Source organism: Ambystoma mexicanum, chromosome 11, assembly GCF_040938575.1.
Source record: "Ambystoma mexicanum isolate Mex_15411 chromosome 11, UKY_AmexF1_1, whole genome shotgun sequence".
Classification (NCBI taxonomy): Eukaryota; Metazoa; Chordata; class Amphibia; order Caudata; family Ambystomatidae; genus Ambystoma; species Ambystoma mexicanum.
In genome coordinates this window covers 222087366-222106145 of record NC_090934.1, presented here as the reverse complement: position 1 = coordinate 222106145, position 18780 = coordinate 222087366, and the positions used below count along the sequence as shown (strand labels likewise).

Here is an 18780-nt window from a genome sequence, read left to right as displayed (position 1 = left end):
CACACACTGTTTTCTTTGGATTTCTTCATGCAATTTTGCCACTTGCAACCTTGGTTCTAACACAGGCCGGTCTGGTATCAGTCTCTCCGACTCACTGGCTGTGCTGTCTTTACTGGTGCTGCTTTTCTGTAGTAGCCAAGGACAGTACCACAGCAGCAACCGTTCTTCCCCCGCCTGGGTTATCGATGCAGGCGAACCCCGGGTACCTCAGACACACAATGCAGGTTTCTTCCGCTTTTGTCCCCGGTCTTAGGTTTCTTATCTTCCAAGGTTTACAAAAGTAACGGTCTGAAAAGGTCAAGGGAACTTCCACCCTTGCAACCCTCTCTGGTCTCGCTGTCTTTCACCTTGTATTAAACTGCCATCTTGGAACTGCTGCTTCCTCGTGTGCTTTGCCTTGCTCAGATTGTGCATTCGTGCACCGCTTCTTATCCGTGTGGGAAAGTGTGATGGAAGTCAGGTGTCGTAATGATCAGTAATTGCCTGACCTTGTCTGACGATTGTATTTGGACATGTCAGGTATACGGCTCGCGAGAGCTTTCCGTGAGGAAGTGTTCCTGTCGAAAAAAGGGGAAGGGGTTGAGTTCCTAAGTATCCTTCCTGCTAGGATGGGGAAAAGGTGTTACAGGGATGGGGATACTGTGTCTCACCATCCGGTGTCCCACTCCCCAATGACCCCTCATCCAGGTGATCCTCCCGCACTGGTCCACCCCCAGGAACTGGATCCAAAAGCGATGGACGTGTCCTGAGCATCTGGATGACAGATCCCCGGGGACTAGCGCGTGAGACACCTTCAGGTTTCTCACACTCCTGACACGGAGAGCAAGAAGCTGGCTGCTGTGAGCCGTATTGGGCAGTTTAACCATAAGGACTGTCAGTGCTACCTGTGCTCTGGTCAGTCACTCATACTATCTGTGGAGTGTGTTCGCCAAAGCAGCACCAAAGTTGCTAACTGGGGGGATGGTGGGTTTCAACTCTCTTATAGCAGATAGTAGAGAAGCTGGGCACCAAATCAAAGTCTTGTCTTGAAATGGCCAGCTGTGTGGCACATGGCATGGGTGCCGGTCAATCCTGCAGAGGCACTCCTGGATGTGGATCTCAGATGAAAACCCTGATGTCCAGGCCACGCTTCTGGACATGCTATATGAAGAGAACTACCTGTTTGGGGTGACGGATGAGTCCTTGCAGACATTCCAAGGCCACAACGACATCCTTGGGTCTCACCAGTAAACTGCTGTCTGCCTAACCTTTGAGGGGCTGCTCTGTTCAGTCCTGCTCCTCTTATTCCCACTGTAGCAAAGGTCAGGTGCTCTCTGGAAAACTTCTTTGCCACCCATCCTGTGTCTAGGGAAAGGAAGAGGGGTGTTCACAACCTCCCAGTCCAAAGTTGCTGTGAATAGGATTTTGTCCATTCCACGCCGGTGGGGGTAGGAGGGTTGTCCTTGTTTGTCGAGGAGTGACAGCACACCTCCTCGGGCCTTATAAGTCCTATCTCAGGGCTACTGCCTCCCTTTTTTCCAACACCCTCTTGGCTCTCACCCGCTCCTCACAACCTCAGCCTCTCTTCTCAACCATCCACCCCTCCGGACTCTCACCTGGTAAAAGAGGACCTTTCCAGTGAAAGTACAGTGAAGTACCGCCTGGATTATCTGTTTTGGCGATTAACACTGATAAACTATACAGTTGTGGCATAGAGCATCAAGCTCGCCTCCAATCACCCAGCCTCCATATTACCAGCGTGCACCAGTGGAAGTATCGCTTAACCACTTGGAGCTCTGGTCCCTGGATTACCTGTTTTGGCGGTACGCTGATTTCATGTGTAATCCTCCTTTAACATCACAAGGATTTATATTGGTAAAGAACTAATGTGTTGACCAATTTTATGTATTTTATTTTCTTGTCTTTTTTTAGATTAACACTGTTAAACAATTCGATTGTGGCATAGAGCATCAAGCTCTGCCTCCTATCATCCAGCTTCCATATTACCAGCACACGTGGGTACCAGTGGAATGTACCGTGAAGTACCGCTTAGCCGTTTGGCTGTGTGGCGAGCGGCGACTTCCGAGGCGTTTCCACTATAACTTGCAGGCAAGTGTAATTACTTAGAACTGGCAGGTAAAGCGATAGCGCTTATCAATATATATAAGAATCCAGCAGGAGTTACTGATGCCAAATTCTTTGAGGAGCTCATTATGATTCTTGACTTGATTATCCAAACCCCCTCCATCACCCATACTATTCTAGTGGGGGACTTAAACTTGCATTGTGTGCCGAAGCAGAACTTAATCGACAATTTATCTTGTCAAAATGGATAACCCTCATGAAGGAGAGACAACTGAACATGTCTAATGGAGCTTTGTCTGGGGACTTACCGCTGCAGAATACTTGCCGAAGGGGTTCTCTGGAAGGCATAATTGATTAAATCTATAAAGACGATGAATGATTTGACAATGTGAGCAAATTTGAAGTTGTCAGACAAATGCACAGTGACCATGAAATGTTAACTTTAGCTGGTCCTGGCAGTCCATGCCGTCTGGTTTACCTATGACCAAATATGAAGGCCAAGTTATTCTTAGCAGTGGAAGAAATCATTTTTGCTGGTCTGACAGCTCGTTGCGATCCTTAATTGAGCACATTACTCTTTGATGAAAATACCAATTACATGGTGAGCATTACACAGCTGCTCTACATTTCTTCAAAATTCACTCATCTATACCTACCAGAATAACTCACCGAAATAAACATTGATTTGACCCTGAATTGATGACCAAAGAAAACGAGTTCCACCGAAATAAGAGATTTGCTCATTTGGTATCTCTAACTAAAAGATCAATCGTAATGAAAAATATAAAATCCAAATACAAAAATTGGATAAGGTCGAGGAGAGCTAGACTATTTCGGAAAGATGGAGAGACCATGTTAGAGGCAATTATTGCAAAGAATTCTGCACAAACGTGGACACTATTAAACTTCCACACAGATCAATGGTGTTTCAGAACTGCAATGGGTGAACCATTTTACTACAATATATGCTCTTCCGAGGCCGCCCCTTGCGAGACTCCCAACATTAACAATCAAGTCCTTAAAGCTTCAAGTATCCAAAGAAGATATTCTCTACTATATCCACAGATCAAATGGATTGAGAGCTCTGGGTCCAGATGGTTTGAATAACGCCGTGCTCAAGCAGCATCCTCAAGCCTGGGCGGCAATCCTTTTCAACATCTTCACGCAGGTTATACAGACAACTTCCTTTCCATAATCATGGCTGCAATCTATAATTGTCCCAATTTTAAAAATAGGGGACTGGCAATCACCATTGAATTACAGGCCCATTGCTCTACTTGATGTGCCTGGTAAAACGTTCTCTCGCTTCATCTTGAGAGATTTTGATCAATGGACAATCGGAGCACAGAAACTAGACCCCTTTCAGACAGGCTTTGTGGCGGGGCTGGTCACAGCGATTAATCTTATGACCATCAATGCCATTAAAACACAATCCTTGGCACAAAAAACAATCTTTGTATCTGGCATTTGCAGACTTTCATTCAGCATTCAACTCAGTCTCCAGAGAACTGATGCTCACCAAATTGCGCAAAGCAGAATCTTCCCCTTCTCTCAGTTCACTTATCGAATCCCTTCACTCCAACACCTCCATACTGATACGCCTGACATTGGCGGGATTCCTGTCTGAACCTATTACAACATACAGAGGTCTGAAGCACGGGTGTATTCGTTCTTCAGCCCTCTTCAACTTTTTCATATCCGATTCAAAGGAGGCATTTGTAAACATCTTATCAGGTGCACCCAAGTTAGGAATACATCCAATACTGTGGCTTCTATATTGAGATGTCTTGGTGCTACTCTCAAAAACTCCTAAAGGTCTTCAGAGACTACTCGATGCACTTGCTTCCTAAGCAGAACAGAATCACTTGGTCATTAACCTAGATAAAAACAAAGTTATGCATTGTAGTAAAATTCGAGGAATCAACAGAACTCTCAATGGTACTCTAATGTGAAACTAGAGTTAGTTCATCATTATACTTATCTCGGCATGAACATTAATGACCAACATCATGATACTCCATATTTGGTGGATCTTGATGATAAACTGTTAACTGCCATTTCACAGGCCAAGATCATACTTGCTAAGTACGGTAAATGTTCTAGTGTGCCAGCTGTAACCTATTTCAACCAAAAGCTCTGTTCCAACGATGCTTTATGGTGCTGAAACCAAAGGCCTTTTTCCTGAAATCTTTTGGCTGAAAATTGAAGGCACGTTTTGGAGGCGTGTGTTAAATCTTCCCCAGAGCCTCCCAGTGGCAATGATCAGATTTGAAATGGGACTGACCTTTCTCTATGGAATTGATATATGGAAACTATGCGCCCTATTCAGAAAATGCATCTTAGCTCCAGAGGCAACCATACTACAAAATGTATCTGCCACGTATGTATGTGCGTCAAACCATAAACTTACACCTGCGTGGAAGACCACTATTGTAAATGCTCTGGCGCAAGCGGACATAACATTGGAACTTGTATTGTCCAATGCAAGAAGAGCAAAGCAGAAATGATTCCATTTTGACTCCATCAGAAAGTGAGAAACTTGCCAGCCCTATAGATTTCAGGAATAATCCTTTTGATAACAAAAATTACTGCACACTAGAACCATACTTGATCACACACAACCGCTTTCATGCGATTAAGATTCGATTTGTGGCCCTCTTACGATGTTTTAATGAGGCAGAGAATTATTTGCAAATGTCAAAATGTTTGTCGATTTTGTAACAATGTGAACCAGACAGTCTTTGCAGCATTTGCTCACTGAATGTCCCATGCTGAGTGATAAACGTTTCTTTTATTCGGGAAAGCATTTTAAAGATCTTAGAATTGTCAACTCCAAGATTTTGTGGCAACTTCTTTTCTGCACTGAATATATTTCTGTCAGAATTGCTGCTATTAGTTTAACTTCATGTACATGAAATCCTGATCACACTGCTCGATTGAGTTTTTATTTCTGCATTCTGTTGTTCACTTAGCCATTACTTTTCATCCTTGCAGTGGTATGTTGGGTAGCGCAAGTGAACCAATTCTGCTGAAAATATAAACATTGAAAATATACATAGCACGTAATAATTGATTTGAATAATCTTGATGAGACCTTGTGCTGTTTTACTTTGGCATGCTCTTGATTTCTGATTTTGTTTTTGCTCGAGATGAATTGTAATGTCTTCAGTTTTACATTTTATAAAATGTTTGAAATCTTGTATTTTCAAATTGAAAGGACGATTGTTTTCAGCCAAATCAAGAGAAAAAAAAACGTTATCTAATGATCTAGTGCACCTTAGTTCTGGTGCCCAATCCAGAATGGGAAAAAGGTCTGTACTTTCAGGTTCTGCGGGGGGCCTGTCTATCATCATGGATCTTCAGCTCTTGGACTTGTACCTGTCCAAGAACAAGTTGAAGATCGTCTTGTGGTACCTGCCATTTCTGCGACTCTGCTTGCTCTCGTAACAATTCTTCCCCTCTTTGATGGCAAGCCCCTCCGCTCTGCCACAGGACTCATGCCTCCAGCTTCCACAGCAAGGGAGATGCAACGTGTTCTCCCGGGCCTGTTCTCACAGTTTAGTTTCCATTTTTAAATGTACTGCGCATATGTGCTTTTCTCAAAACAACTAGCATGCTCATTGAGCTTGAAACGCCTGCTGCTCTGCATCATTTCCTTCATCCTCCTTGTTTCAGTACTTCAGTGGTTGTGGGAATTGGAGTCCACTAATATCAACTGATGCACAGTTCTTGCAGAACCTCCGTCAATGATTCCTTATGAAGGATCAATTCTTTATGAAGGGGAATTGGAACTGAAAAAGGTTTTATTGGAGCTTTTACTTTTCAGACCGTTGATGGGAGTTGGGTCTAAAAGATGTTGGGAAGAGGTTTCTCTATTTTCCCTAAGGGGTGGGGGAACAGATGCATAGCAATAGACCATTAGGGTATTGGGAATGAGGGGCTCTTTTCCATGGGAAAATGAGGGATACTGCATCTCATCCAATGAAGTCATGACATCGCCCCAGTAGTTGTCTCCTCCCATGTCATCCTCCCTCGTGTAGCCTGCCCCAGGGTCAGGCTCGGGCAGTGGCTGCCGTCACCTGGCCACACAGGAGGAGGTAACCGCCGGGGAATTCATGATGACTCCATTGGATTCATCACAGGGGGCTTGTCCATAATGGGTTACTGGGTGCCGCCCCACCAATACCGCCTCCCATTCTCGAGGAGCCACACCAGCCCAGTGAAACTGAGTTCTTCCTCAATTGCTTGCTGCAGGTGCAGAAGCACTCCTGGAATGGCTTCAATTGTCAAAGGCAAACATAGTTGCCCTTTGACACTTCGTTTCCCAGCGCAGTTGTTGAATGGACCCTGCAAGGCTGGGTGCATTTTGCTTCTCCAGCCTTTCATGGCCCATTGTGGGTGAAGGCTGGGGAATTGCACCTCTGAATGTGCGTAGGGGTCCGGAGTGTTGAGTTTGGAGATTTCTGGTGCCTTCGCACATGTGTAGGAACCAGCAAGCGTCCTGGCTACTGTTTGTGCTACGCGATAGCCCAAGGGATTTCCAGGGAGGCACCAGGGGCGCAGACCAAAGTCCGGACGGAATGAAGGTAAGAACTTTGTGTGTTTATTGTGAGGGGTCAGTAATGTAAGACTCACAACTTTGTTTCATTTACTCAAGGTTTAACGTTTTATTTACACAAAAGTATAAAATAAACCAACTCTACTGGGGGATTCCCTACCTAGTCTAGGATCTACGAGAAAAACCTCCTAGCATACACAAAATTAACCCTCACACTAAACAACAAAAATAAAGGTTTACAAAACAACCAGTGTCTTGGATGACATCTACTTGTCCTGGGCAGATCTTGCTCCCCCAACAATGTCCCAAAGTCACTTCCTTCCAAGGAAAAAGAAAGTCTTAAAGTCTTAAAATGTTCCAATGAAACAAAAGTTCACACAAATAAAAATTCCACTGGTAACAGTTCCTTCTTCGCTTGATGAAAAGATTCCCTTTCTAGATTCCTCAAAGAAAACCCCACCAACTTCTGCAGCTTCTTTTACCTACAGTTAGTCAGGATGCTTCTGCTTAAGGTTTGCTCTATCTCCAGAATCTCCTTTTTACTAATGATACTGTGTGAGCAGGATTCCTTGCCCCACAGTTGAGTTCTGCTTCTACTACATTCGACTTCTGTAGTTCTGACAAGAATATTGACAACCACAGATCTACTCCTGCGACTTATATTTTTAGGCAACTTCAACAAGACTTCTTTCACCTCTACAAGTTGGCAAGGCTCTCTTCTCTCTTGTATGGCAAGAGATGGCAGCCTATTTGCCTTTCCTTCTGTCTTGCAGGTACCACTTAATCTATATTTAGCTTCCAGATTATTTCTTTCCACTTGAACAGTCTCAGCTTTTACAGATTTCCCCCCAATGTCTACCCAAAACTACAGTGCCACTCCTTTGGCTTTGAATAACCGTGTCAAATTAACAAGAGGGGTCCTGGGAGTCCCTCTGCTAGACATTAGTCTTGGTTACGAGAGACTTACCCAGAGTCTTTAGCTGACTATCTTTCACAGAGAAGAAATATCCCAAACATATCAGTCTTTGTCCTGCCCTGGGGCAGTCCAGCACCGAAATGCTAGGCAATACTCCTCTGAACAGGAGTACCAACAGCAACCCCAGACATGTGTTTCGGTCTGGTCGAATCTCATCAGTAGGGTGGAGCTGTGCCTCTCTAAGAATAGTGAGCAAGGGGTCTCTTGTAATCAGGACTAATGTCTGGCAGAGGGACTCCCAGGACCCCCACTTATTAATTTGCATATTTAAGTAACTTTGGGTCTCACCCTAAGTTATATGGGGAATCCAGACGTGGACCCCTTGCCAAGCCTATATAAACTCAAACATAAACATAATTGCATTGTACTGCTGTTTTCACTTCCCTGCCTACAGTTTTACTTATTTCCATATTCTTGAACTTTTCCTACTGTGTAAAGTGTAAGTGATCTCACTTTGTGATCAGCAAGTGTGTGTGTGTGATGATTTAGGGATAGATGCTTAACTTTTACTTTACATGCTTGGAGATTTAAAGGCTAAATAAAATAGTATGTTCATAATCCTGTGATGCTCGAGTTGCTTGGGTACTCTGTTGGGTTAACGGTACTTCTACACCACCCCCATTGCGCCTGAAGTCTACTTTACTCGTCGGTCTGTACCACGTAGAGACACTGTGCTAGAAGTGTAATGACTATGTTGATCTTCTGTGGTGCCTCTCAGAGCCCTCCCACAGGGTTGGTTCTGGAAATCCAACCGCGCATTCTCCAAGACTGCTTCCACTTAAGGCGATTCTCCTGGTGGCCATTACGTCCCCGAGACAGGTAAGCAAGCTTTAGGCTTTGCCTGGTGCTTTCTAAGGAGAAGGTGGAGTGAGAGCATCCTTTGGGTCCGAGGTAATGTCGGAATTGTGCCCTAAAAAATGCAGCTACAAATACAATCTGTGCTTTAAAGATTGTTTTTTTTATGCTGCAAAATCATGGCAGCCTGTCTCTCACATTAATGCAGAGGTCTTCAATCTGTGGGGCGCGCCCCCATTGGGGGGCGCGTGATGCCTGGCGCAGAAGAAGAGTAATGCTTTTTTTTTTTTCCTGAACTGAGCATGTGCAGTGGGGAGCCACTGGCTCCCATGCACATGCTCAGCCAGTGGGATGTGCTGGGGGCGTGGCCATGAAACAGGAAATAAACGCAGCCTGGACGCATGCTTTCCTGCATTTGGATCGCGCGTCCAGGCTGTGTTGTGGTGTCCTGTGTTCCTTGCTCCTGCTGCCGCCGCCCGTGACAGGTAAGTGACACTTTATTTACAACGCGGCTCCCCCGTGGCAATCTGCCACGGGGGAGCCGCGTTATTAATACAGTACCAGTCCCCCCTTCGCCTTTCTCCCCCTGCGTCCCCCACATTAGGGGGCATGGAGGAGAGGAGGCGAGCGGGGGACCAAATCTGCTCTGCCGGTGCTGTATTAATAACGCAGCTCCCCATGGCAGATTGCTGGAGCCCAGCAATCTGCCATGGGGGAGCTGCGTTATTAATACAGCACCGGCAGAGCAGTTTCGGTCCCCTGCTCTCCTCCTCTCCTCCATGGGGCATGGAGGAGAAGAGGCGAGCAGGGGACTGAAACTGCCCTGCCAGTGTTTTTTTACAATGCGGCTCCCCCATGGCAGATTGCTGGAGCCCAGCAATCTGCCATGGGGGGAGCCGTGTTATTAATGCAGCACCGTCCCCCAGGCGCCCCTCTCCCTCTGCAACCCCCCCACATTAGGGGGCATGGAGGAGAGGAGGCGAGCGGGGGACCAAAATTGCTCTGCCGTAGCTGTATTAATACCGCAGCTCCCCCATGGCAGATTGCTGTCTGGCATTCACTCCTTCGTTAGGGGCACCATTCTACTCCAGCGCGCGATAACCGTGCGCAACCGAGTACAATTTTGGAGTCCATGTTTATAGGGGGGGCCTGGGCCGGAGAAATTTTTCTTAGGGAGGGCTCGGGGTCAAAAAGTTTGAAGACCACTGCATTAATGGCTAATAAAACATTACATTTCAGAATTACATGTATGTTGCTTTGTATACATGGTAAGTATATTTTACCTTTACATTTGGTAAAAAGTATGTATTCTCTACTATTTTGTCAATTTGGAAAGTATTCTTCTGTTAGTGGCTTCGAGATTTTTCCCGACCCGCATCGCATGTTATTCTTTTCTTTTATATGTAGTTCTTAGGCCAAATAATAAAAACAACTTTACTATATTTTTCTAAATATATGTGTTGGTGAATATTTAAAATCTTCAAGAAATAGAGAACTAAAAGCCTTGTTATTTTTGGGTTATCTCCATGAACCTTTTGAACACTCGTGTAATCTGTCCTTTAACTACGCGGGCATGTTTTGGGAACCACCCAAGTATTTTGTTTATAGCAAAATACCTTTGTTTATAGCCCGACACCTGGCCCCAACTCTCTCTTGGGGGTCCCCAGTACTCTGGGAAGCCTTTGTGGTGCGGATTCGTTGTTTGGCTTTCACAAGAGAAAGGAGGGATCATCCTTGGGTCTACCCAGCTAGGCCCAGACAGGTCTGGTGTGCATGCACTGTGTGGGGATGATGCTGTAGGGAGATAGCAAAGAGCATTAACCCCAAAAAGTGGCTTCCTTGCACTGAGTGAAACCAGTGAATGCAGTAAAAAGACCACACACACGTGCAGAAATTAGTTTTCGAAGAGAGTTGTCTTCAAAGCTTTCCTGATTTACATTGGTGAGGGGGAGCGAATACAGCAGGTGATGGGGGTCGGGGGGTGGTGTAAGGTTAATGGGGAGCAGATGAAAGGAAAGGGGAGACCAGAAGCGGAGATTGGTAGATTGATGTTACCACAACCCTTTTCATGCTTCTCAATATTCCTCTTTTGATTCTGGTTTGTACCCTTTTTCCTAGCCCTGTCACTGTATAGATGGTGAATAAAAGGTGCATAGCTTTTAATCATCGTATTGCATGATTAACTGGGCTTCACCTCTCAGGCTCTCGTATGTGCACTTTTCATTTTCAAGCTGTTGAAAGGTCAGCTTTTTGTATGGGGAAAGGGAGCACAGATGGGTGCAGGGTTAAAGTTGGAGGGTGCAATTAAAGGTGACGACCGCGGATGGAAGGTGAGAGGGGTGCAGAGACTAATGCAAAAGGACTTGAAATCCTAGCCAAATCTCCCTGTCAGCAAAGCCTAGTGAGACAACCAGAGTGCTTCCAGCCAGAGCGAGATCCCCAAAGACACAACTCCAACATTACAAAGACCATTTAAGACTCGAAGCATTTCTCCCTGAAGTTTATCATTGTTGCATTCATGGGCACCACTAACTCTGCCCATCCCAAGCTCTGCCTCCACATTCTTGCTGCATGGGGCCTACTGTCAATCTCGTTTCTGCGGTCCTTTTCACTAAAGCTGCCCCCTCAAGCATGCCAGAGAAAATCACATTAGCTGTGTGTTTGACTGTCCCAGCTGTAGCGCTCGATTCTGAATTCACTCGTCTGCAGCTGTGATTTCCTCCATCACTGTCCCTGGGTGTGCTATTTTCTCATCATTGCTCTCTTTCAGGTGCTGCATCACCGCTTCACGCTGCAAGATCTGCTGACTTCTGTGACCCGAAGTGACCTGCAGTACACCGGCATCAGGTAATGCCAGAGCCACAACTGTACATACTCCCGATTTTTTAAAAAATGTTTTCATTTATTAATTTTCATAACAGCATACAATCAACAAAGTGCCACACCCATCCCAACCCCCTTCCACCACCCTTTGACACACCATGCGATACTGTCAACCACCAGATCTGCGAATGTAGTTCGTCCGGACAATTATTATCATTGCCACCGCTGAACAGTCTGCACAGTCCTCCAAAGACATTCCCATTATAAACGGCACCGCACGTGGTCCCATGTTTGACATCCAAATTGTCCATCTAGACCTCCCCTTCACCGTCGACCACTGCCGTCCCATCAGCGCCAGAGGAAGGTCGTTGGAGCAAATAATGTGTGTACGCATCCCACATGCCAGTATCCCAACACTGTTGCCTATTCAACGATCCCCACCCACACTCCATATCATTACAATACAAAATGTCATTTTTCCATTGTGAAACCTTCAGAGCGCTTCCCACCCCCCCACAGCATAGCCACTCTCTGCTTAGCCAGAATGAGGAGCAGCGTCACCAATCTCCTCATTCCTCTGGGAACCTCCTTAGTGTAGCCCAACAAACCCAACATAGGATCAGGACGCATTATTTGGCCTATAATCCCCCAATTATTTCGAACACTCCCTCCCAGAACAATTGTATGCCCGGACAACTCCAAGCCACATGGAGGAAGTCAGCCATTTCTGAGTGGCATCTATTACATCTCCCTGTAGCTTCTGGGAAGAATTCCTTGGGTTTGGCAGGAGTATAATAGAATTAGTGAATGTATTTAAAATGGATTAGCTTATACCCAGCATTGATAGCCCCCTTTCGAATACCCTCGCAGCAGTATTTCCATATCCTCCGAGATCTCCCTGCCTGCCCAATGATTTCTCCCATTTTTCCCGCGGGCTAGATATTCCCGAGCTCCTAGACTAGATAGCCAACGAGTACAATCCCGTGGTTATATGTCTACCCAGCAGGCCCTGAAGTGCCTTATCTAACATGGGGGATATCGGCGGTTGATCACCTCATAGTACGTCTCAAAGTCCGGCAGCGCCAAGCCTCTCTCTGACACTGGGCCCATTAACTTATCCCATGAAACCCTGGCCGGTTTATCTGCCCATATAAATCGAATTTTCGAAGGGATTGTGTCCTCCGACGTATTCCTTATGTTGATAGATCCTCTCCAGCTTGCTGGTCTCAGAGTTTTTTTTTCAGTAGAGGGCGCTGCGCGTCGATGTCCCTCGAGCCGATGTCCCTCGACAGCCTCCGTATCAGCGCCGACGTCATCATGCGTATAAATAGACTCGCGCAGCGTCCGTTGCTCAGTTCCGTTTTTCCACGCTTCGTGGGCCTCGGAATCGCGTTGCTCAGTTCGTTAGTCAGAGAATATATTCTTCATTATTCCTCAAGAATACCAACTCTTACTCGATGGCTTCCTCATCCGAACCGACGACTCCACGGTCCGGCTTCAAAAAATGTCAAGACTGTGGAAAGAAAATGTCGTTGACAGATCCTCCCAGGATCTGTTTGTGGTGCCTGGGATCGGAGCACCAATGTTCAGAGTGCGAGGACTGCATGTCCATGACGGCGAAAGCCTTGAAGGAGCGTAAGGGGAAGCTTGAGAGAGGTAAGACAGTTAAAACTCCTTTGAAAGTTTCCTAGGCAGAGTCGAGACATTCGTCTCCTCGCCGACACAGGAAACATTCTCGGTCTAGGTCTCGAAGCAGTTCCCACCACTTTTCGAGATCCAAGCTTTCAAGTAAGAGACGTCAAAGATCCCCTTCCTCGTCTTCTTCTGTTTCTCCGGAAAGTCACCTGCCCCACAAAACATAGCTCTCAGGCTGAGTGGGAGGAATTCCGTAAAAGGATGCTTAGCGTCTTCGAGAAAGCGGCCTCGACCCCCTCGAAGACAGCTGAGAGTGATACCCTGGGTGAAAGACCTGACAAAATCTAAACGCCGCGAGTCGTTGCACACGGCGAAAGAAACTATTTGAGAGCGTCACAAACCTGATCCTCTTGAGTTCTTCGAGGCCTCTTCCAATCTTCTCGACGCCTTTTTCAGTGTTTTCGAAGCCTTTAACGTCCGTGTCAACTTTTTCCCAAACAATTATGACAAATTTAGCCCCTTCTGCTCTGGAAATGGCATTTAAGCCATTTCCAAGGTCTGATCATTTCAGACCTTTGTCTTCAATTCATGAGGAAGGGTAGGATTCGGATCAAGAAAGACCCTTTGGGTTCCAGAGATCTGCAACACCAGAACCAGAGGAATTTACCTCTGAGGAAAATAGGTTGAAGGACCTTCGAGAATCCTTACATGAGGCAAGTGTGTTAGATACTTCTCCAGAAATAGAATTTGCCAAACCAGACCCAGGGGGACATGCTGAGACCCCTTACAGAATTTTAATGGCAAGAATTATAGAATTCATGGGTTGGTCTACACCTTCACCTGCATTCCAACAGGATGACTTTACAGACATTTTAGTTAAAGGCCCACAGGAAGATCCTGTGGTTCCATTTCACGCTGCATTACAAAGAAAAATATTGTCTAACTGGGAAACTCCTGAGGTTATCCCGGCGGTTAACAAAAAGTTAGCCAAATATAGGGTATCTACTACTGCCCCTGAATTTTTGTCTAAACATCCAACTCCAGAGAGTCTGGTTGTCCAAGCAGCAACTGCATCAGGCAGTAGATTGGCATACCCTACTGTTCCACAGGACAGGGATGACAAAAGATACGACTCTATGGCTAAGAAAGTTTTTTCTGCATGTAGCATGGCGTTGAAATCTATTAACGCTACTTGTACGCTCGCAAGGTTCAGCCATACACTTTGGGAGTGTGCTTCATCGGCGGCTGACTGCCTCCCAGAGGGAGAAGAAAGGGAAGCGTTTTTAAACATCATTAAGGATGGTAAAGACGCAATGTGCGAATCCCTTCAAACTGGCATTAATTCTGCTGACAGCATCAGTAGGGCCATGGCGGCAAGTACTACATCCCGCAGATTTGCGTGGTTGTGAAAGTCTGGTTTTGCTCCAGATGTACAAGCCAGACTTTTAAATATGCCCTTTGACGACGACTCTTTGTTTAGTAAGAAGGCGGATAACAGCCTAGAAAAGTTACAGACATCCAAAGCAGCAGCAAAATCCCTGGGAGCTGCAATCCGTCGAACGCCATATCGCCCCTCAGGAACCTCTTGGAGAGGTAAGTCCTTTCGCTTTTATTCCGCATTCGGAAAAGGCAGAGAACAGTCGGTTCAAAGAGGTCAAAAAAGATTCACCCGAGGTGGACGGGGTAAAAATACAAAAGCCGCAGCAGCAGGTGCCTCTTTACCCTTGGCACCTGCATCAGCCGCCTCTAAATCACTCTGAGGACTCTCCTTACAAGACACCAGTAGGGGGCAGGCTAACTCAACAACTGACGGAATGGCAGGCTATTACGTCAGATGCTTGGGCATTGGAGACAGTTGCCCAAGGTTACTGCCTGCCTTTTCTAAGCATTCCTCAGAGTCATCCACCGGGTAACAGCTCTCGGAAAGTTCCAGATCCGCTCCTATTGCAGGAAATTGTAGACCTGCTGGAGGAAAGGTGCCATATGAACAAGGGCTGGTACTCCCCCCTACTTCCTAATACCAAAGAAGGATGGAGGACTGAGATCTATCTTGAATTTACGAGAATTGAACAAGTTCCTCAGGAAGGACAAGTTCAAGATGGCAACTGTCACACCGCTTCCTAGACCGCGGACACTCCTTTCCGCTCGCCCCTCCTTGTCTACCCATTCCCGCACTCCCTGACACTCGTGCGTTATGCTCCCCACTCACGTCGCACACATCAGGGCACGGCATGGCATGTTTGGGGTAACGGGTGTTTATCGCCCTTCACGGCGGTGGCAGATCAATTGGAGGCTCCGTCATTTCAGGAACTCACATCCCTTGCGGAGACCGGCGCTTCCCGGCGCTTCACGGATCACGTGACTTCTGTTGCCTGGCAGCATTGCAACGCTTTCGGTTCGCATCACACGTGACTCTACGTACGACCCTTCCGAGGATAAAAGCAGTCTGTGAACCGAAGGCGTTGCTTCACAGCTGTTTTGTTTTGGATCACGTGACGTTCTCTCTTCATTCAAGGACCTGCTCTGATACTGACCTCGGCTTGCTCCACGGATTGCTCTTGCTCAACCCTCCAAGTACTTTTGGATTTGCCTGTTACCGACCCACGCTTGCTCCACGGATTGCTCTTGCTTAACCCTTCAAGTACTTTTGGATTTGCCTGTTACCGACCCACGCTTGCTCCACGGATTCCTCTTGCTTTACCCTTCAAGTACTTTTGGATTTGCCTGTTACCGACCCACACTTGCTCCACGGATTCCTCTTGGTTACCCCTTCAAGTACTTTTGGATTTGCCTGTTACCGACCCACGCTTGCTCCACGGATTGTTCTTGCTTAACCCTTCACTGGCTAGGTCCTCAATCCTGCAAATAGGTGGTTACCTGTTCTACCCTACAGCTTGTTCCAGCTACAGCTAGGAGATCCACGCCTTGACCCAAGACCTCACAGGTATTCCGGTATTTTGGGTTTATGCACATAGAGGTAGTCGGGCCCTGTTTCTTTACTTAACCACTGTACCTTGCCTTACAGCGCTCAAGGGGTTCTTCCGGCTGTTCCCGCGTCCTGGTTTTCCGGACTTCCACCTGTGGCCTTAATATTCACACTGACGATATTTCTAAAACCGTCAGGGTGTTTCTTGGGGACAGAGGGGTTGTTCATACTCTACACGACCAACGAACTTCGTAACAGACTGTGAAGCCTTTTTTTGGTCGTCCAGAGTATGAATCCCTCCGCCGGGGATCCAGTGACCGCTTTGTTGCAAGCAGTGGCGGCTCTTAGGACCGACATGACTACCGCCACGGCAGCAATACACCACCGTCTGGATGCCCTGCAAAGCACACGTTTTCCTTTACCCACAGATGCTGAATTCGGTGACACAGTCCCCTCAGACCAACCAGCCCCGGTTATGGCTCCTGCACCCACTCTTATACTGCTTCCTACGCCTGTTCCCCTTGCTGCCCCCGAACGTTACCAGGGGGACCCTCGGAAGTATCGTACTTTCATTAATCAATGTAAGTTACACTTCTTGTGTAGACCCTTAGCGTTCCCCGATTCTGTTACAAAGGCCGCATTTCTTCTGTCCCATTTGTCTGGGGTAGCGGCCACCTGGGCCAATCCGATGCTAGAGAACGACCATCCCGCTCTCTATGATTTCGATCTTCTTGTATCAGAAATGGCCAAAGTCTTTGATATACGATATAAAGCCCACTCTAGAGATCTCGAACTCCTAGATCTAACACAAGGCAAACAAACTTTGATAGAATACATTACTAAGTATAACCAACTCGCTGCTGAGACATCCTGGCCAGAGGAGAAAAAAGCAATCGTATTCTATCGTGGCCTATGCAACTCCATGAAAGATGCTCTCTCAGTGGTTCCTGCCCTTCCCTCGGTATTCTCGGATTTGGTGGATCTTGCGTTACAAGTAGACACAAGGAGATCCGAGAGAAGGGCCGAAACATCTTTTTCTGCCCACTCTGGACATCCCGTATCCACCGCCCCTGTTGAACCCATGCAAATAGGAGGTGTCCGTAGTCCGATAACCCCATCCGAACGAGAACGACGGAGAAATGACAATGCCTGCTTTTATTGCGGGTTAAACGGACCTTTGTAAGGGAATGCCCCAGACGCCCCAAGAACAAAACATTGGGTTTTCCGAGGGCTCGCCCATGATACAGGGGGCACCAGCGAGCCTATCTTTAACCCCCTCCGAACCTGCCTTTGGCCCTGTTAGACCGATAGTGGTCCATGCCCTGCTAAAACCCACTGGGGAGATCAAACACATAGTCCATATTGTGATCGATTCTGGGGCCACTGGTTGTTTCATCGATATTTCCCTGGCCCATCGTCTCAATCTGCCCCTGGTTAGGAAGGAACATCCAGAACCAGTACATGCTGTGGACGGTACTTCGCTATCTTCCGGCCCGATCAGGTTCCAAACGGTTCCTATGGAAGTGGTGATTCAAGACACCCATAGAGAAACCCTGGCGTTTGATTTGATTAATACACCACTGTTCGGCATCATACTGGGAATACCATGGTTACGACAACATAACCCATTGATCAATTGGGGCAACGCCAGGTCACGTTCGAGTCGGATGTGTGTCAACATTTCTGTCTCATCGACACAGATTCACTGTCCACTCCTGCCTCGATTCTTGGTGCCATGGCCGCCACCCATCTCAACGACACAGTTTCGGACCCTGTGCCTTCACACACTGTGGGGGCTGTCACAGCCAACATACCTGCGGCCTACCACGATTTTCACATGGTGTTGGATAAAGCCACTGCTGAGGGCCTTCCCCCTCATAGACCGTACGATTGTCCGATTGACCTGGTTCCGGATGCTCCTATACCCAGGGGTAGGATTTATTCGTTGTCACGGTCAGAGGAGCAAGCCCTTAAGGATTACATACAAAAAGCTCTGGAGTTGGGTCATATACGTCCTTCTTGTTCTCCAGCTGCTAGTCCGATCTTCTTTGTGCCGAAAAAGGAGGGCGATCTCCGTCCATGTGTGGACTACAGACGGCTAAATGCCATCACTATAAAAAACAGGTACCCTCTTCCGCTCATATCCACGCTGCTGGACAGGTTGACTAAAGCATCTGTTTTTACCAAGCTGGACCTCAGAGGGGCGTACAATCTGATTCGTATGCGGCTTGGGGATGAGTGGAAGACAGCGTTTTGCTCCTGACAGGGTTTATTCGAATACACTGTAATGCCCTTCGGGCTTTGTAATGCTCCGGCCACGTTCCAACGTTTTGTCAACGACGTATTCTCGGACATCCTGGATACGTTCGTGGTGGTTTATCTGGACGATATTCTGATCTATTCATCCTCCCTGGAGGAACACGTCGGGCATGTTAGGGAAGTGCTCTCTCGCCTTAAGGCTAATGCCTTGTTTGCCAAACCTGAAAAATGTCTATTTCATTCCAAGGAAGTGGAGTTTCTGGGCTTTCACATATCCCCTGGAGGCCTGTCCATGAATCTATCTAAGGTCCATGCCGTCACTGAATGGCCGACTCCCGTTACTCTGAAACAACTTCAATCTTTTCTCGGCTTCGCGAATTTCTACCGGCGATTTATCGTCGGCTTCTCTTCTATTGTTTCCCCACTGACCGCTCTGACCAGCCCCCTTGTCCCGTTCACTTGGACCTCCGCTCATCAGAAGGCTTTTGAGGAACTCAAGGCCAGGTTCGTGTCCGCCCCTGTTTTGCAGCATCCTGATCCCGATCTCCCCTACGTTCTGGAGGCAGATGCCTCCTCGTTTGCTTTAGGCGCAGTATTGTCTCAACCATGCCCGACCACGGGTTGTCTACATCCAGTGGCCTATCACTCACGTAAGTTCTCGGTGGCTGAATCACACTATACAGTAACCGAAAAAGAGTTATTGGCCATCAAGGATGCTTTACAAACGTGGCGTCATCATCTCAT

The 18780-nt window shown here is 47.0% G+C and overlaps 1 protein-coding gene across 1 annotated transcript in view; it reads left to right on the top strand.

Annotated features, from left to right (window-relative positions):
- MAP3K6 (mitogen-activated protein kinase kinase kinase 6) overlaps positions 1 to 18780 on the top strand; it is a 1613301-nt gene that overhangs the window by 1570337 nt on the left and 24184 nt on the right. Inside the window, exon 28 of the mRNA XM_069622894.1 lies at positions 11164 to 11240. Within this exon, the coding sequence (XP_069478995.1) occupies positions 11164 to 11240 (77 nt within the window). The remainder of the gene's footprint in view (positions 1 to 11163; positions 11241 to 18780) is intronic.